The sequence below is a fragment of the Otolemur garnettii genome, unplaced genomic scaffold, assembly GCF_000181295.1.
Source record: "Otolemur garnettii isolate 467f Iridium unplaced genomic scaffold, OtoGar3 scaffold00155, whole genome shotgun sequence".
Classification (NCBI taxonomy): Eukaryota; Metazoa; Chordata; class Mammalia; order Primates; family Galagidae; genus Otolemur; species Otolemur garnettii.
This window is the reverse complement of record NW_003852550.1, coordinates 3,289,756-3,310,488: the sequence shown is the minus strand read 5'-3', so window position 1 is coordinate 3,310,488 and position 20,733 is coordinate 3,289,756. Positions and strand designations below refer to the sequence as shown.

The 20,733-nt window shown below is 39.1% G+C and overlaps 1 protein-coding gene across 1 annotated transcript in view; it reads left to right on the top strand.

The window, feature by feature from the left end:
• Nucleotides 1-20,733, top strand: part of GUCY2F (guanylate cyclase 2F, retinal) — a 98,664-nt gene that overhangs the window by 32,133 nt on the left and 45,798 nt on the right. The window contains exons 6-7 of the mRNA XM_012811370.1: nt 3,562-3,693; nt 12,213-12,302. Of these exons, the coding sequence (XP_012666824.1) occupies nt 3,562-3,693; nt 12,213-12,302 (222 nt within the window). The remainder of the gene's footprint in view (nt 1-3,561; nt 3,694-12,212; nt 12,303-20,733) is intronic.

Genomic DNA, 20,733 nt, shown 5'->3' with positions numbered 1-20,733 from the left:
ATAATTGTTGAGAACTGATTATCAAGAACTGCTTATCAAAGTTCGCATTGTTGACCAGTTGTTAGAATTCACTGAGAAATATGCCAAAGAATAAAATAATACTATACATAATTTTTTTAATGTATGATATTTGTAAATTGTACTTATGTTGAAATTAAAAAATATATATTACAATACTATTTTTGCGATCTATGAAAATTTTTGTTGCTCCATATAGACCAAATTTTTAATTAAGAACACCACCCCCCCTCCCCTGGTCAATGGTGTCCCACTTCACCAATGTTAAAATCTGGTCTCCTTAACATTGGGTCTCATTGTGGCAATTGTCCGTAACTCAGTAATCACCCCTTTTAGAAGAGACAAACTCTCTGCAGTTTAATACAGTTCCCATCACTCAATGTTGTCTTATACTCAGTGAACTTCACTTGTTTCTTATTACCTATCTGGCCCTTATAGGCATCCTAGGCAGAGGAAACAGCTTAAACAGAAGCTTGGAGAAAAGAGTCTGTGAGGAAGAGTTTGGTCAGAGATAGCTAGTATGTCTCCTTGTGCCAGTCTATGTAGCCACAATAAAGACACTAGTCTTTGCATATTCTAGTATGGTGGTAGCAGGATGTAGGAAGAATATGCAAACACATTATAGTATATCCATGTGCCATTTGCTCTTGCTACACAACTGCACCAGACTTGAGAACTAATTGCTATCTCAGTGACCCAACTTGTCATTTGCCTAAATGTGACACTGAAAGGTATGTTTGATTAGTTGGCTGGATGAGAACGTATTTACATGGTAATACCTTGTGCAGTTGGAGTCCAGTGAATTATTCAGCTGTTTGATTTAATTCTCAATTACAACTCTAATTCTTACTTGTTTAAATCATCAGATCCTTTTGTGAGGTTGATATCATGTTCCTGGAAATGTATTGCTAAAAGCCAAAACTGTCACTGTGGCTGGAAGCTATACTCCATCCTCATGCCATAAAATCTTACTGATATTAGTCTCCATTTTTGAAGGCACCAGAGGAACCCAGGACTCATGGTGGTGGAATTTGTCTGGATTCACCATAATCAATATGCCTTGTATAAAATTTCCTGTGTTAATTAGAAAGCATAGATGCTGAAATAGAAGCTCTGAAGCAATCCCAGTACATAACCCCAAACTAAGAAAAAGGTGTTAAATTCTGTGACAAGATATTTTATCCAGAAACGGGTAATGGTAGTAAAAGCAGATGACTGGAAGTTATTGTCCAAAAGTAGAAAAATATAATCAAGTTTTGGTCAAAAGCAATAAACCAATTTTTTTAAATCTCTACTTTTTGGTGCTACACAAATCCATGTCAAAATGATACTTCAAGTCAATTGCCTAAAGTTTTGGCTCTAATGAATCAAAACAAGAAACATAGCTCAATTTTGAAATGAATTAGCCTTTTCTTTGTATAGACTTTTCAATATCCCAGTGTAATCTATAAAACTTTCGCCTATGCCTCTTCCCATTTATACCGAGATATAAACTGTATTTGGGTGATGAAAGCATACCAGTTCTCACAGAATCACCATAAATAGCTGAGTAGTGCTACCTTCAGATGAACAAAGCACCTATAGTTTTAAAATCTTGCTCATGGTGATTGATCATTTTTCACTTGTCCATAAATTTTGACATAATGAGATTAAAAAAGAACAATCAATCACCACCCCTTTTTGCCATAAGAGTAAGAAAAATGAATAGCAACAGAGATTTATAGGCCTTATAGGGAATTTTTTTTTACACTATTTTGGCTCAGATGGAAAAATATGGCATTACCCTAGAAGAACATAGCTGTTGGCCTCCAGATCCCTTTTGGCATTTGGCTTGTATCAGGGATTCTGATGGAAAAAGATAGGGGAAGCATACATTTTCCTTAATTGCTGTGTAGTCACAAACTTGCAGCTGGCTCAGTCTAATCAGTCAAGAAGCCAAGCCAAGAATTCCATCCAAATGGAATGTCTGAAAGTGTAAACTCTTGGTGAATATAAAATTAATTCAGTCTAGAAAAATTGGCAGGTCAGGAGAAGTCAGGTTAGGAAAGGAAGTTTTTAGAAGAAAGTGAAGCTGAAGTCCAGATGTATGTGGATTTTGGCAGATTCTCTTGCTTTCTCCTTTGCCCTTCATGGAGAGGTCTATATCTCAATATACAGATCTAGGTGCTCCTGCTGAGATATGAAAATAAAGAATGAAAGGGAAGTAGATTCTTCCCTGGCCTCGCTCTGTTGGGGAGAGTTCAGGTTGATTCAAGGGTTATGTGAAGAGTCAACTTTTACATCTTGTCTGAATTTTGAGTTGTTGGGATTTCAGTATGTTGGAGGCTGGGTATAATGTACTATTGTCTTGGAACTTTGACTGCAACAGTCTTAGTAGTAGGAGCTTAACTCAGGGCTAACTCAACTAGTGATCTTTAGTTGATCAAAGACCATTAAGGGCGGAGTGTTGGAAAGTACTTAAGACTCAATTTATTGACAAGCAAGAGTGAAATAAAGCATGATGAGGTAGAAAGGGCACAAGAACAGAAATATAACATCAAGATTCTTGTTTCAGCTCTTGTGTACCCCTGTAGGTCTCTGTTTCCTCATTATAAAATGAAAGTGTTTGAAGTGGTGAAGCATGCTGGCCTACACAATACCAAATGTAACTTCTATCTCTGAATTGCTGTAATTCTAAGAAAGGCACATTTGGAGATATGAAGAAGATGTGGAACCTGTTGATTTATTGCATCTTCGTGTGAAATAAGTCTACTGGTTTAGTTGAAGACATAGAAGTTCAATTTTAAAGGTTAACACAGATTGCAGATAATTCTTTTTCCTGTCATTCTCTCTTGCCATTCCCAGCCCCCTCTTATCAGACTTATGTGTATAAGTTAACAAATCAAGGAATACAGAATTTGGCCTACTTGAGCATCAGACTCATAAATCATCGACAGATGACCTGCTCACTCTTTACCGTATTATTGCTTTCTGAGATACCCTCTGCCGTAAATCTTACCCTCAAAAAGAAGGATACCATTCAGGATAGCATAACAAAATGATCTAGGCATGAGAGCTAAGAGAGCAGGATTCTCTCCACTTTTGCTATTGATTTTTTCAAAATGTTAGATTTTTATAAACAACCCTCCTTATAACTAATCAACTAACTATAGGATATTAGGAAACTTATTTCACCTCTATTTGTTCTCAGTATCTTGTGTACAAAATAAGGGTCCTAGAATAAATTATGACTGGTATTCTTTCTTCCCTCCACTTCTATGATTCTAATTCTCTCCAGGAGATGGGAGCGCTTGCAAATTTGTACCTTTTTAGTGGTGTACGGAGTTTAAGCAAAGTACCAACCCTGTACTAAAAGAAAAAACTGTTTGGCAGGACAGGGAAAAATCAATCAATCTCATATTGACAGGGTTCAACTCATAGAGCTACTTTCTTAGTGATAAAAAAGAAACAAGTTGACAAGCACACTATCTATACCATAAATCAATATTCTGTGCTAAATAATGAGTATCTTGTTCATAACCTTCTTTCTTAATCCTTTCTCAGAGAGGAAGTCGTGCCAGTGTAAGCTTCCAGATCACCTCGGAGGTCCAAAGTGGGAGGTCCCCAAGGCTCTCTTTTTCTTCAGGGAGTCTAACTCCAGCTACCTATGAAAACTCCAACATAGCGATTTATGAGGTAAGACATGTAATCGCTACCTAATCTGCTGTCTTTTTGGATTTTAAAATGAGGAAAGGAGGAAGTGATTTAATAATCAGTCTTTGGGTAGAAATATTGAGTCTTTTGGCGAATCTTTCCAGTTTTTTGTCAGTATCTGATTATGGACTTGTTTGGTTGTCATTTTTGACAATTCTTTTCCTCAGCAACTAATCTACTTACTTATGACTTCATTGATCTTTGAATGCCGTGTATGTACTATGCATGTAAAAAGGTCCTTGAGACCCAAACTTAAACATGTCACTCATTCTAGAAGATATGCGTATAGATAATGAGAAGAGAAGAGATGACTTCCTGAGTCTACTGTTTGTGATGAGATGTCCAGGGTCATGCCTGTTCAGTGTAGGGTTTGAGGTTCCCTTCTCTTCAGATTCTAGTTGCTCTTATTATACCTATCATCCTCTGATATTATTGATATTTTTAAAAATTCATTATTTCTTTATCTGCCTATTATATCTCTTAGAGTAACAGGTTACTTTCTGCTGCATAAAATATAAATTCTTTTTATTTCATCGAAGTTTCTGTCTTTCAAGCTTTAAGAGGCCAACCCATACCTCTTGTTCTATGATACCAGAATTTGGCAACCAGAACAAATCTTGCATCAGTTGGAGAAATGAGTTGTTTCTTCTCAGCAGGAAAGAGTTAAGCAGGGGGTAAAAGAGAAACTAGACTGACTTTCTGTCCCTCCTAAGTAAGGCCTGCCCAGTGTGGTTTCTTTGTTTTGTTTGAAGATACTCCAAAGAGCACTATCTGAAGTTGAGCAGCCAACACTCTCAACTTCAACGGTAACTACAAAGGAAGTCCAAACCAGGACAGAATGAAATTTTAGTTTGTAAACCACACTAGATTTTCCAAGTGAGTAGTCTCCTCCATTAGCTAACTCATTGACAGGAGGCTTGCATAGGTTTGAATGAGTTCCTGTCAAGATTCTGATGTTGAAACTTCATGGCCAATGTGATGGCATTAAGGGGTGGGTCCAGGCCTTGAAGTGGTGATTAGGGCATGAGAGTGCTTCAGTTTCATGTAGCATTTTATTAGCATGTGATTCTGCCTCTTCCATGTGAGAACACAGCATTCCTCTTCATTGGAGGATGTAGCCATAAGGTATCATCTTGGAAGCAGGTAGTAGCCCAGACAAACAACCCTGCTGGTGTCTTGATCTTGAACTTTCCAGCCTCCAAAACTGTGAGAAAATAAACTTCTGTTCTTATACATTACCTAGTCTTGGGGCATTCTGTTATAGAAGCATAAATGAACTAAGAGATTGGTACCACAGAAGTGGGATGTTACAATAACATATACCTAAAAATGTGGAAGCAACTTTGGAACAGGGTAATGAGTAGAGCCTGGAACAGTTTTGAAGTGAATGCTGGGAAAAGCTTAGATTACTGTGAATGAAGTATTAAGGGCAATTCTGGTGAGGGTTAAGAAGAAGAAAAGAGCTGTACAGAAAGTCTGATTCTTCTTAGAGATTATATAAGTGGTCATGAATAGAAGGTTGGTAGAAATATGTATAGTAAAGGCTAGTCCAATGGTGTCTTTAGGTGGAAATGAATAAGGTATCATAAACTGGAAATGAGGCTGTTCTTGTTATAAATTGGTGAAGAGCTTGTCTCCCTTATATCCATGTCCAGGGACTTTTTATAAGGTAAAACTTGAGCATGATGAACAGGATATTTGGTAGAATTAATTTCTAAGTAACAAAGCATTCAGGGTGCTGCATGGCTCCTCTTAACTGCTTATAATGAAAGGTGAGAAGAAAAAAATTATTTAAAGACGATTTATGCCACAAGGGAATGTAAATATCTGGAAAATTCTCAGCTTGGTCATGTATAGAATTAAAAAGTATGTTTAAGAGAGAAAAACAAGTGTGTGGCCAAAAAATGTTCTATGAGAAGGTTAGTATGGATAGAAGGAGGCAAGACGCTATTCATCTAGACAATGGGAAAATAACTACAAGAGCATTTTGGAAATATTCAAAGCTGCTATGCTTATCACAGGCCCAGCCTGCTAGCACCTTGAGGGCTGAACAATTTCAAAGGAAAGGTCCAGGGCACCTGTGGGATTTCAGGGATTGCTGCCCAGGGCTGACTCAAGTCTCTTCATACCACATTCTGGAGTAGCACTTCTCAATCTCCTCAGCTGTGACTCAGTTGGGCCCAGACATGGCTCGGGCCACTTCTCAGGAAGGTACAATCCATAAATCTTGGCAGTTATTCATACGGTACTAACTTTACAGATGTGAGATATGGAGGTATGGCTGTCTCCATCTAAGTTTCAAAGGATGTCTTGGACAGCCCTGGGATGTAGGCAGCAACTTGCCACAGGGACAGGGCCACTGTGGAAAGTCCCCACTAGAACAATGCCCATTGGAACTATGGGGTTAGGCCCACTGCAGAAAATACCCACTAGGGCAATGCCTAGCAGGACTGTGGAGTCAAGGCCACTACAGAGAACCTCTGTTAGGACAATGCTTAGTGGAGCTGTGAGGCAGGGCTTCTTCTGAAATCCCAGAGCTGTAGAATTATCAGAATGCAATGCTAGCCTGGGAGAGCTTGTAGGTAGCTGACTCCAATCTATAAGAGGTGTGGCACCCATCTAAGCCATGAAGGAGGGGGTCCACTCTAGCCTTGGGGGCTCAATCTCTACCCAAGTGTATCCAAGAGTTGGGACATGGAATAAAAGAAGATTTTCCTCACATCTTGAAATTGAATGTTGTTTGCCTTGTTGGGTTTTAGACTTACTTAGGACTTATTACCCATTTCTTCTTGCCTATTTTTTACTGTTGGGATAGAAATGTCTGTTCTGTGCCCATCTCACTGTTGTGTTCTGGAGGTGCATAACTTGCTTGATTTCATAGGTTCACAGCTAGAGAGCAATTTGCCTCAAGATGAATTGTATCTTCAGGCTCTTCATATCTGAGTTAGATGACACTCTGGACTTTGAAGTTGATGCTGGAAAGAGTTAAGACTTTGGGAGCTATTTGGGGTGGAATAAATGAATTTGGCGTGTGAGAAGACATAAATTTTGGAGGATAGAAGTGAAATGCTATGGTTTGAATGTGTCCCCTCCAAAATTCAGGTGTTGAAACTTAATGACTACTATGTTATAATTAAGAGGTGGGGACATTCTTCCAGAAGGTGCAACAACAAGGTGCCATCTTGGAAGCAGGGAAAAGCCTTTACTGGACAGCCAAACTGAGTGATGCCTTGTCTTAGATTTCTCAGCCTCCAGAACAGTGAAAAAATAAATTTCTGATTTTCAAAAATTTCTCGGTGATAGATATTCTGTTATAGCAGAACAAATGGGCATAGGCAGGCCTTCAACACCAAGATTGGCATGGTTTCAGTGTATCAGAGGCCTTTGACTTACATTAGTGACAGGAAACTCCTAGATATTGCCTTTGACTTAATTCAATTAAAGAGGTAAGTTACTTCAAATATGAACTTGAGGTATTAGGGAATTGGCAGCTCTACTTTCTCAAAGACCTAAGATAAGGTTATCAGATAGCCTTTGAATGTCAAATGGAATAAACTGATGGCTTCATAAATGTACTGACACCTCCAAGATTCTGAAGTAAATCTCAATAACCTTGGATTTTAATCTGTAAAATGAGGGGTTGGACTAAGTTCTCAGTCATGGTTGATCATTAGAATCTCCTTGGGGAATTTAAAAAATACCTATTCTCAGGCTCCACCCCCTTTTAAAAAACTTTTAAAGAGTACCCTGATATGTGTAGCCAGGGTTGGGGATTGCTGGTCTAAGACACCTCCAAGGCTTTTTCTGGCTCAGATATGCTGCTACAGTTCTCTGATTCAGTGGAAGAATTTATGCATTAAATTATGGTACGTTTTATTTGTTGGGGTTGGAAGGTTATAGTGTAGAACTCAGAAGAGAAAAAATAAACATCTGTATGTAACTGGCCTTTAAGAATCTGTCAGATATTTTCTCATTTTAGGAGGAGGCAGAGAGCTTCGTTCCCAGAATGACAGTTTCTTGGTCAAATCTTGCGTATTTCTGAACTGTGTAGGCCAAAGGGGGCCTTTATCTTTACAAAAGGAAGGTGTTAGCGAGAATAATACCACATGGTGAAATCAAGATTAGGCTGATGGCAGGGTGTGAAGGAAGACAGCTGAGGCTAGAAAACTGCCTAGCTGGAGCTAAAGAGAACTCTGGGAGAGAGCGTAAGTCAATTGAATTAACAGATCAAACAAAGAAGTCCAGTGTGCCTTCAGAAATGGTCCTCAATTAGCATTAGGAGTGTTACAAAGAAGACTCATTTCGTTTCTGATTAAAATAAATCAAAAATTACTACTACTAATTATTATTGGCAGACTTGGAATTTCCAGATAATGTGCCTGGAGTAGCAGATATCTATCAGCAAAAGACAGGCTTCTCCAGGACGTGCCATAACATTGTACTCCACTGACACATATTCACACTTTGACAGTATACATGAGTGCATAACCTTAGGAACTGCATGGGAAAATCAGCCTTTATTTCACAGATACCCTTTGAAATGTGAAAGGAAAGCCAGATGAGCCAACTGCTGGGCAGAAAGAGCTGTGAATGGCAGATACAGTGGGGTCATGTCATGATCTGCTCTAACAGTCACAGTCTCAGGGAGAGGGGATGAGGTGGGCAGCAGTATAAAGCTGACCCACTCCAGGAGAACCCGCTGAATTCATCTTCCCTTCTCATTTTCTGACTATTTCTGCCTCTCTGCCTCTCGGCCTTTCCTTGTGTTTTCCTCTTTGTCTTACCTTTCTCTGAGTCCCCATTCATTTCCTTTTCCCAGAGCCTTTTTCTTTTCTGTTTCCCACCGTTCTATCCCTTAGAACTCTCTCTCCCCCCTCCTCTCCCTTCCACCAACCATCTTCTCTTTCTCATTACAGAATCATAGCCCATCAGAATTGAAAAGGAGTGAAGAAACCATCTAGTGAGTCCAGCTCTATCAGGGAGGAGACCAAGGCTCAGGCAAACGGAGAGGCTGTTCTAAAGTCACCCTAGGATCTAGTTTTCTTGCCTCTTGTTTAATACGCCATGGCCATAGTTTAAAACGGATGGACTTTAAATTACTTCTAAAAACTTTAGCAAATAGAGTTTGATGTTTCTTGCTCTTAATTAAAAAGTGAGTGATGAGTGAAGTATTTTATCATTCTCTTCTAAAAGCAAAACCAAAACAAATAGTGCATGTGTGGAGAAGATAAAACCTGCCCATTTCCTCCCTTTTCCTCATTATTCACGAAGGAGGATGCACACAGACTCAATAAAAATGCGCTTACAAAGTTCGTGAGAATTATTTAAATCTTAAAACAAACAAACATAAATCCCCCAACCAAAGAAAGCCCGATGAGAGGAAAGAGCAACCAAGTGGGAGATGTGGAACCTTGGTTCAGTTTCTGGCTCTGTTCCGACCTAGTTTTCTGCCTCGGGCAAGTCATTTCATCTCTTCAGGCTTCAATTTCTTTATCAAAATATGAAGCGATTGGCCTAAGACACTTTCCAGCTTTCCCATTTGGTCCTTGGCAGGAAAAAGCTTTGCGTAGCTGGTCATGGCAGTTAATAAATCAGAGAGAACGCTATCCTGTGTTTGCAATAGGGCCAACTCTAGGAAGAAGGTATCAAGCGTCAGGCGTGGGCAGAGTCAGGACTAGTCGTACTGATGTTCAGGTTGTGCACTGTACCAGAGCACCACATTTAAGAGGGTACTATTGACACTGTGCAGGAATGGGTATGGACATCCTGTCTTCCCACTCCAGTACTAGAAAGGAGTGGAAGGTGGAAGAATCTTCTCACATCCACATATATACTGGCACCCCTGACTATGCACATACACCGTGACTGGTAAATACATGTGTCCCAGTGGATATATATATAGGGTATAGCTGCATATACACTATCTCAACTATGCCCCCAAAGTTTCTTGAGGTTGCTTCACTCTTCTGATTAATATATTTAGAGGTTCAACTGCATCTTCTCACTCCCACCCTGACAGCCTAACTCCAAACCTGACAAAGAGCCCTCACCTGACAGGCAGAGCTTGGTGATGTGTGAAGTATCCATGCTGCTCGTGGAATGTCCCTGGTCTCTGGGGGATGTCAGTAAATGAAAGTGTGCCTCACATCACAGGGCTGCCACAGGCCATCCAATAATCTACTCACATTAATTTTCTTAACTTGAGAGAAAACACCCTTTTCTAATTAGCACTAAGGTGACTTAGCAGCTGGTAGCAACCATGGGCCAAGTTATATAGTTGCAAAGGTGCTGGGAAGGCCCTTTCACCCACCAGTAGTTCCCACACATTGGCTGATTTTTATCAATTCCCGGTTAGACTTCTATTCTTTCAGTTTAACATTCAGCTTTTGATCCCTCTAAAGGGCAAAGTCCTCTGAAGGGTGGAACGTCACACCTGTGTCCGTCCCTCCTGACTTCTATGAATAAGTTTCAGATCCCTGGCTGAGAGCAGATTTTGATCCCAGAAACTTGAGTGAGAGGTAAATGAAGAGGGTATGGACGAGGGGAGTACCACGGAGATAGGGAAAGGGAAGAGGCAAAGGTGGGGGGGTGGGGGGAGGATGGTGTTGCAGACTTTAACATGCATCAGAATCACACCCAGGGCTTAGGGAAACACGGATTGCTGGGGCCCACCCTTAAGTTCGGATTTTGTAAGTGTTGGGTAGGGCTTGAGAACTGGCCTTTCTAACCAGTTCCCAGGAGACGCAGGCACAGTTCGTCCGGGGCCACACTGAGAGAATTGCTGGGTCGAAAGCTTTGACCACACTTGCAGGCAAGCGCTGATCCTGAACCACCCTTCAGCACTGTGTGAGCACTGAGTCTGGCCAGCGCAGTTCTGTTCGGCAGCCGAAGGTCTCTGAGAGCCATTTCCTAATTAAAAGGCTTTGAGCTCCTTGGCTAGTAGATGGTGACACAATGTGCATGCAAGGAACTCAGAAACCTGCAGCCCCCATTAGCCTTCGCTTCCGGCAGGTTTCCAAATGCAGTGTCACAGCTGGATATATTCCTTATTCTTGGAATTTGACTGCATAGAGCTCTCTCCTTTATTATCTCTACTTGATGACAAGTTGGTGCAGCCTGAAATGGAATCTCTAGGCTATAGGTAATAGATGTGAAAGCACTTTGAAGAGTAGAGACTGGAGTGCACAAATGTAAGGCATTACTACTATTATGGAGAAAAAGGTGTCTATATTTGCATTTTTAAAAAAATTGAGGGTTGGATAGAAACTAAATAGGGCTTGATGACGGATGAATCCTTGAGGCTGTGCACATAGAAGCAAATTATCTATCAGGCACTGGTGTTGAAGTGAAGACAATGAAATAATTGTTTTTGATTTGACAGCAGCCTTGGCAATAGCAGTTTTTACTTAGTAAGTAGGAAATAGACTTTTGAAAGAGCTGAGATTGTTCATATTACTATGGTAGTACATTTGTGCATTTGAATTAAAATGTTTTGTCTACATTTAATCCAATTGGTTTATCATTAAAGCATAAGAGCACACCCCCCCATACACACAAATGGCCTGTCCCACAAGAGAAAAATGGTAAATGCAGGAAATATTTTCTGCACTATATCTCCCAATCTCCCACCTTACATTTCCTTCCACAGATGCCTCAAGGCAGTGGGAATTGCAACCAACAACCATCACCATTAATCTCAGGGAACCTGGTGCTACATCACTTAGCTATGAATAAGTGTAATGACCTGGGACTTTCTGTGGTCAGTTAAGGAAGGCTTTGCAGAGAGTGATCATTCCTTTTCTGAAGTTTGTACACCTGCAATTGTTTCCCCTGTCTTGAGTAATTGAAATTTTTAACTTTAACTTCTGTGTATGACATCATTTTAGCCGAGAACGCAGAGGGTCCTTGAGGTTGAGAGTGGGAGAGGGTGGGTTGGTGGTGTGGTTATGAACCTTTCATGTGGAAGGGAAATTTTTCTTTTAATTAAATCATCATAACTGTGTATATTAATGCAATCATGGGGTACAATGTGCTAGTTTTACACACAATCTGAAATGCTTTCATCAAACTGGTCAACATAGCCTTCACGGCATCTTCTTAGTTATTGTGTTAAGACATTTATATTCTACACCTGGTAAATTTCACATGTACCCTTGTAAGATGCACCGTAGGTGTGGTCCCACCAATTACTCTCCCTCCACCCATCCACCCTCCCCTCCCTTCCCTCTCCCCTTTCTCCTTCTTCTTGGGCTATAATTGGGTTATAGCTTTCTTTTGAAAGCTATAAATTGGTTTCATAGTAAGACTGAGTACATTGGATACTTTTTCTTCCATTCTTGAGATACTTTGCTAAGAAGAATATGTTCCAGCTCCATCCATGTAAACATGTAAGAGGTAAAGTCTCCATCTTTCTTTAAGGCTGCATAATATTCCATGGTGACATTGTTCTAAAGCTCTTGCAACTAAGTCTTATCACTATTCTCTACCTTTTTTCTTTCTAGGGTGATTGGGTATGGCTGAAAAAGTTCCCCCCAGGAGAATTTGGAGACATTAAGTCCATCAAATCAAGTGCAAGTGATGTGTTTGAAATGGTATGAGAAACTCTCATTTATATACATTCCCACAAAAATAAATCTGTTCTCCAAAGTAACTGACACCAGCTGTCCAGGAAGACCCGTTCACATATCAGTGAAGGGTAACTTCAGGGTTGTTACTGGCGCAGTATGATCACGTGATTCAATAGCAAAAGTATGCGCTCTGGAGTCAAAGAGACGTGAAGTACTCAAATCTCAGCTCTACCACTTAAGAGCTGTATTAACTTGGACAAGTCACCTAAAGTCCCTGAGCCTTAGTTTCTTTATTAGTAAAATGGGTATGTTAATGTCTCTTTTCCTAGATTGGAATGGGAATTTAAAGGCAATGCATGTAAAGCATCTTGCCCATTTTCTGGCATACAGCTTCTTTGTAGAATGGTAGCTATTATGATTATTCTCAAGTAAATATTTAATCATCATTCAAAATGCCCATTTTCCAGAAGTAGAAAAATCACCTGATAATTTCTATTTTAAAAGTGGTTATTTCCCTAATCCCACTAATTCTGTTCAAAGAGTCCTTGGATGGTTTACTTAAGGAAAGCAGCCTGTAGATAAGGTACAGGTATTGATGATCCCTCTGAAAACATTGAAAATCTCAGTTCCCCCTTGAACTTTGAGTCCATACAAGATTTGTGGATAGTGTTTGGGGTTCCTTCAGACTCTTGAGAGTGGGATTTTAGAAGGTGATCACAGATTTCCCCAAATATATGAAGCAGGTAATTTCAAATCATTCCAACAAGTCTGGATGAAGCACCTTCCGCATCCAGAGCACTGGATGAGCGAGAAAGCAAAGGAAATGGAAGGGAGGTGGCCCACTGAGGACAGGGTGTGTGCCCTAGGGGTCAGGATAAGATGTTATGATTTGATGTTTTCCTAATATGTGACTTTGTTGCCTGCAGATGAAGGGAAGATGATGAGAAATGAGTCTGGAAGGGGGGCCAAGGTCAGAGCTAAAATAGGCAATTCCATACTTGTTTGATGATCCAGGATGCTAAAGAAAAAGCTAGATCTAAAACATGGAACCAAAACACAGCCAGACCTGGGGAAACTGAGACACTAGAAGTATGGAAATAATGAGATAGGTATTGACCCAAGGTAGAGTGTGTCGATGACATCTTTTGGGGGTAAGTTTTAATTTGGATAGAATTTCAAACTTATAGAAAATCTGTACAAATAATTCAAAGGACTCCTACCCTACCCAGATCCAGCAATTGTTTACATTTTGCCCACTTGCTTTTTATTATTTGTTTACATATTTATGGACATTATTTTTTTTTGAACCATTTGAAAGTAAGTTGTAGGCATTGGGCTCTTTTGCCTCTAAATAATTCTGTTTATTTCCTAAAAACAAAGACTTTCTTGTACATAAGCACAGTGTAAAGATCAACATCCGAAATTTTAACATTGATATAATACTATTATCTAAATTACTGTCCACATCTAATTTTGTCAATGATCTTAATACAATATAATTAACTTCCGCCAGGTCAGTTTCCAAACCAGATTCACATATTTGGTTGGTTGGTTGTCATGTCTCTTTAGTTGCCTTTAATCTGAAACAATTGCTCAGACTTTCTTTGTTTTTCTTCACCTTGGTGTTTCTGAGGAATCCAGGCCAGTTATTTGGTAGACTGGGTTTGCTCAGTGTTCCTTCTGGTTAGATTTAGGTTATGCATCTTCAGCCAGAAGACTACAGAATCTATGCGTCCTTTTCAGCACACTGTATCAGGAGGCACACAATGCCAATCGTCCCACTATTGGTGATGTTAACTTGATTACTTGGGATAGGTGATATGTATACAGTTTCTCTTCTGGAGAATTTCTGTATTTATCCAATTGTGATTAATACATAATCTGGGAGGGGGGGAAGATACTTTGAGTCTATGTAAATATCCTGTTCTTCATCAAAGTTTTACCCACTGATTTTACCATCCATTGATAAATGTCTATTTCCAGCAGTCTTTCTACATTTACTGGTTGCAAGTTTTCTTATAAGGAAAAACTTCATTCTCTCCCATGTATTTATTCATCTATATCAGTATGCTTGTATGGGTTTTTCTTTAATTGGTTAGGATCTATAATCTATGTGTCTATCTATCATCTATCTTTCTGTCTAAAACCATAAGTTCATGCTAAAACCTCTAATTCTAATCCAGTGCCATAGGGTTCATTTTTTTTCCCATATCTGTAACTTCTTTCCCAACAGGTGAACTGCCTCCCATTATCCTTATGACATCTTTAGTGTGTTCTCTTCACTGACTTGTATGGCTGTTCCAGACATAGACAGTAACTCAACCTTAGGGAAAGGGCCAAGATTTTCTAGAATTACCATATAGAAGTCCCTAATTCATTTCTAATGGTTTTATAAAGCTGGAGGTAAATCTGACCATACTACCATTGTGTGTCCGTCACTGCCTTGACTATTTATGTTGCATTCACCATCTTGAAATGTTGAGACTGGGTACCAGGGGCCAGACTAGAACTCAGATTTGGTGATCCAGGTATAGAAAGGAGTAGTGCACAATGAGATGGGTATTCTTGAAAGGCAGGCAGCTGGAGTCAGAAGGCCAAAGGACTGATATCTTGCAACATCGTTCAGGATCCCAACTTCTGCATAAGTGTGTGCAGGACAATCAAGGATGTATTGCTCAGTCCCATGTCATTCCCCTTCACCTGGAACTAATTGGCATATCACCTGCTCCTCCAAAAGTGAATGGAGAGTATCCTGGAGCTTTTCCTAGGAAATTCAAAGTTCTTTAAGGTTCTCTCTAAGAAATGTGAAAAGGTAGCAATTGATGATGCTGTGGAATGAAGTATGAACTATATGGAAAAAAGTTTGGGGTTAATCTAGTGCTTCTACTGAGAATATCATCTTCCCCACAGTCATATCTTTCCTCCAGTGATGGCTAGTATTATGCCTCAGTACCTCAGGATCATGTGGTGAAACTGTATTCCTCACTTACTGATGATGCTTCCTAAATGATGATCTTTTTTCACACACACACACACACGCACTTTTGAGGCTAATGCCACTCTGTTTTAGCACCCTTTCTGCCACTGTTATTGTCTTCTACTCCTCTGCTTATTTATTGAATATTTTGGGATATGGTTCGTGGTCTTCTCTACTCCAAGACCCACCATTATGCTGGTGACAGCAATGTCCACGTAGACATCTACGTATCTTGGCAATTTCATTTTTTGCCATAACATTTCTAATAATCTTCTCTTCCATTCTGCTTTGGCCAGACTCTGCTACCATTACATCTTGGGCTTTTTTATATCTACAACTGCCAGTGAAAATGCTTCACCTCCAAAATCATAAATTAAAACATCACACTCTCTGACTAAACCCATTTCCTCCCAACTATGCCTATATTTGGCTACGTCAAGTCTTCTTGTCTACCAATCTCTATTTTCTTCAGACCTTTCTTTTATTTACTTTCTTTTCCAATTTAGACTCTAAAATTCATCATTTGAACATATTCTTATTTCTATCTTTTCGGTCAGACATACTTGTAAAACTCTAATTCTGTCTGATTCCAACTCTTAACAATCTTTGTGCCTGCACTTGAACAGCCAAATGTTGTAGCAGAAAGTCATGCATCAGGTATGTTGTTTTCATAATAAATTCGGTTTCTGATCTTTAAATGTCCCTGAACACTATCTTGTAAGTCTATTATACTTAACTGGTTAATTCACTTCCTGTGACCCATCCATCAAAGCTTCTCCATTCTCTTTAAAACCCCGATGTCTTTTTCTTTCTGTATTTTTACTATTACCATCCTGCTTCAAGCTACCATCATCTCCCACTAGGATGAAGTATCTCATTGTGCCTTTTCTTCTTTTTTGAGACAGAGTCTTACTTGTCACCTTCAGTAGAGTGGCCTGGCAGCACAGCTCACAGCAACCTCAAATTCTTGAGCTCAAGTGATTCTCTTGTCTCAGTCTCCCAAGTAGCTGAGACTACAGGCACTTGCCACAATGCCTGGCTATTTTTAGAGACCCAGGTATGGCTCTGGCTCAAGCTGGTCTTGAACCTGTGAGCTCAGGCAATCCATATACCTTGGCCTCCCAGAGTGCTAAGATTATAAGCATGAGCCACCCCACCTGGCCTTCTCTTGTGCTTTTTAATTGTGCTAAAAAACATATAACAAAATTTGCCATTTTATTTTCTTTATTTCTTTTTATTGTTGGGGATTCATTGTGGTTATAAAGAACCAGATGACATTGATTGCATTTGTTAGGTAAAGTCCCTCTTATATTTGTTTCCCACCCCCAAAAGGTGTGTCACACGCCATGTCTTCCCACCCTCCTCCCTACTTTCCTCTCTCCACTCATTCCTTCCCTCACTCCCCACTGTGTACTAGGTCATTAATTGTCCTCATGTCAGAATTGAGTACATAGGGTTCATGCTTCTCCATTCTTGTGATGTTTTACTAAGAATAATGTGTTCCACTTCCATCCAGGTTAATACAAAAGATGTAAAGTCTCCATCTTTTTTAATTGCTGAGTAGTATTCCATGGTATACATATATCAAAGCTTGTTAATCCATTCCTGGGTTGGTGAGCATTTAGGTTGTTCCCACATTTTGGCGATTGTACACTGAACTGCGATAAACAGTCTAGTACAAGTGTCCTTATGGTAAAAGGATTTTTTCCTTCTGGGTAGATGCCCAGTAATGGGATTATAGGATCAAATGGGAGGCAATAGTTTGAATTCTTCGAGGTTTCCCCATATTGCCTTCCAAAAAGGTTGTATTAGTTTGCAGTCCCACCAACAGTGTAAAAGTGTTCCTTTCTCTCCACATCCACGCCAGCATCTGCAGTTTTGAGATTTTGTGATGTGGGCCATTCTCGCTGGGGTTAGATGATATCTCAGGGTGGTTTTGATTTACATTTCTCTAATATTAGAGATGATGAGCATTTTTTCATATGTTTGTTAGCCATTCATTTGTCTTCTTTCAAGAGAGTTCTATTCATCTCTCTTGCCCATTGATAAAAGGGATTGTTGGCTTTTTTCATGTGGATTAATTTGAGTTCTCTGTAGATCCCAGTTATCAAGCTTTTGTCTGATTCAAAATATGCAAATATCCTTTCCCATTATGTAGGTTGTCTTTTTGCTTTAGTTGTTATCTCCTTAGCTATACAGAAACTTTTCAGTTTAGTTAAGTCCCATTTGCTTGTTTTTGTTGTTGTTGCAATTGCTTCAGAAGTCTTCTTCATAAAGTCTTTCCCGGGGCCAATATCTTCCAGTGTTTTTCCTATGCTTTCTTTGAGGATTTTATCATTTCATGCCTTACATTTAGGTCTTTTATCCATCTTGAATCAATTTTTGTGAGTGGAGAAAAGTACGGGTCCAGTTTCAATCTTCTACATATGGATATCCAGTTCTCCCAGCACCATTTATTGAATAGGGATTCTTTCCCCCAGTGTATGTTCTTGTTTGGTGTATCAAAGATTAAGTGGCTGTATGATGTTAGTTTCATTTCATGGTTTTCTATTTGGTTCCGGATGTCTATGTCTCTATTTTTGGGCCAATACCATGTTGTTTGGATCACTATGGCCTTGTGGTACAACCTAAAGTCTGGTAGGCTGATACCCCTGGCTACAAGTCAATAGGCTTTGTATACACCAATAACAGCCAAGATGAAAAGCTAATTAAGGACATAATCCCCTTCACAATTGCTTCAAAGAAAATGAAATATCTAGGAATATACCTAACAGAAGAAGTGAAGGACCTCTATAAAGAAAATTATGAAACCCTAAGAAAAGAAATAGGAGAGGATATTACAAATGGAATAATGTACTAAGCTCATGGCTGGGAATAATCAACATTGTTAAAATGTCTTTACTTCCCAAAGCAATCTATAGATTCAGTGCCGTCCCTATTACAATACCAACATCGTACTTTCAAGACTTAGAAAAAAATAATTCTTCGTTTTGTAGGGAACCAGAAAAAAACCCATATAGCTAAAGCAATTCTTACTAATAAAATTTACCATCTTAAAGTGTATAGTTAAGTAATGCTAAGTATGTTCACATTGTTGTGCAGTACATCTCCAGAACTTTTTCACTCTGCAAAACTGAAACTCTGGGCCCATTATTAAACAGCTGTTTTCTCCTCCCCACAGTCCCTGGTAAACAGCATTCTAATTCTTTTTCTACGAATTGACTACTGCAGATATCTTAGCTACTAAGTTGAATCATAGAGTATTTATCCTTTGTGACTTATTTATTTCTCTTAGCATAATGTCTCCTTGAGTTTATAAAATACATTTGTATTCAGGTTTAATTAACAGAAAATAAAATATGTACATCTTAGTTATTCTGTCCAGTGAATTTTGACAATTGCATATATCTGTGTAATCATTCTCCAAAACAAGATATATAATATGTCCATTATACCAGAAAGTTCCCTTGTCCCCTCTTTCAGTCATTTCTCCTGTCCCAGATGCAACCACTGCTCTGACATCTATTAACATAAATATTTTTTCTGTTCTTAGATTTTATATAAATGAAATGATACAGTATCTTTTATGCCTAGCTTCTGTCAAAATAACTCTTTTTAATATTAATTTATAATCTCTCATATCAGTAGGTTTTTTTTTCTTTTTTTGCAGTTTTTGGCTGGGGCTGGGTTTGAACCCACCACCTCTGGTGTATGGGGCCCGTGCCCTACTCCTTTGAGCTACAGGCGCCACTCAATCAGTAGTTCATTTTTTTTTTTTTGAGACAGAGCCTCAAGCTGTCACCATGGGTAGAGTGCTATGGCATCACAGCTCACAGCAACCTTCAACTCCTGGGCTCAAGTGATTCTCCTGCCTCTACCTCCCAAGTACCTGGGACTACAGGCACCCGCTACAACGCCCAGCTATTTTTTGGTTGCAGACCTCATTGTTGTTTGGCAGGCCTGGGCTGGATTCGAACCTGCCAGCTCAGGTATATGTACCTGCCAGCTTAGCCGCTTGAGCCACAGGCGCCGAGCCCAGTAGTTCATTTTTTAAATTGAGCAGTAAAATTTCATTTTACAAATACATCATAATTTGTTCATCATTCTCCGATTGGAGAACATTTAGCTTATTTATGGTTATTTTGGATAAAGCACAAAAGTAGATTTTTTGTGATAGTTTTATGAATAAGGCAATTATAAAGTTTCTATTGTACTAAACAAACACACAACAAAATTTATCATCTTAACCATTTTAAAGTGTAGAATTAAGTAATGTTCAGTATATTTACATTGCTGTGAAACAGATCTCCAGAACTTTTTTGTCTCACAAATTTAAAATTGTATGCCCATTAACAGTTGTAAACCAATGGGGGGAGGGGTCAGGGACATCTGAAAACAAACTGTCCCTGACCCCTCCCCATTGGTATGAACCTGTTTAAACGAGTACCCCCTCTACTTCCCCCAGACCCTAGTAACTACCATTCTGATTTCTTCCTCTTTTTTATTTCAAAGTATTATCAGTGTACAAATGTTTTTGCTTACATGGATCACTTTTGTAATGCTTTAGTCAGTTATAAGTGTGCCCATTACCCAGATGGTGTTCATTGTACCAATTAGGTAGGTTTCAGCTGTCCCCTCCTCCGCTTCCCTTCTGCTTGATCTCCATTGAGTTTTACTTCCCTCTATGTACTCATATGCTCATTAGTTAGTTCCAGTTTTAATAGAGTACATGTGGTGTTTAAAGTATCATCTTTTAGATACTTCACTTAGTATAATCATCTCCAGTTCCACCCAGATGGTTACAAAAGGTGTTAAGTCATCCTTCTTCATGGCTGAGTAGTATTCAGTGGTATACATATCTCACATTTTGTTAATGCATTCATGAATTGATGGAAATTTGGGTTGATGCCGTATCTTTGCAATTGTTATTGTGCTGCAGTAAACATTCGAGTATAGGTGTCTTTTGGATAAAATGGCCTTTTTTCCTTTGGATAAATGCCCAGCAGTGAGATTGCTAGATCACATGGTAGGTCTATTTTTAATTTTTTGAGGAATTTCCATACTGTTTTCCATAGAAGTTGTACTAATTTACAGTCTTACCAACAATGTATAAGCATTCCTTTCTCTCTGCATCCATGCCAGCATCTATTGTTGATGGGCTTTTTAATAAAAGCCACTATAAGGTGGGTAAGGTGATATCTCATTGTGGTTTTAATTTGCATTTCCCTGATGATTAGTGACATTAAGCATTTTTCCACATGTTTATTAGCCATTTGTCTGTCTTCTTTTGGAAAGCTTTAATTAGTTTCTTTTGCTCACTTTTTAATAGGGTTGTTTAATTTTTTTTCTTGCTGATTTGCTTGACTTCTTTGTAGATTCTGATTTTGAGCCCTTTATTGCATATATAGCTTATGAACATTGTCTTCCATTCTATAGATTGTCTATTTACTCTGCTGATTATTTCTTTTTTTTTTTTTT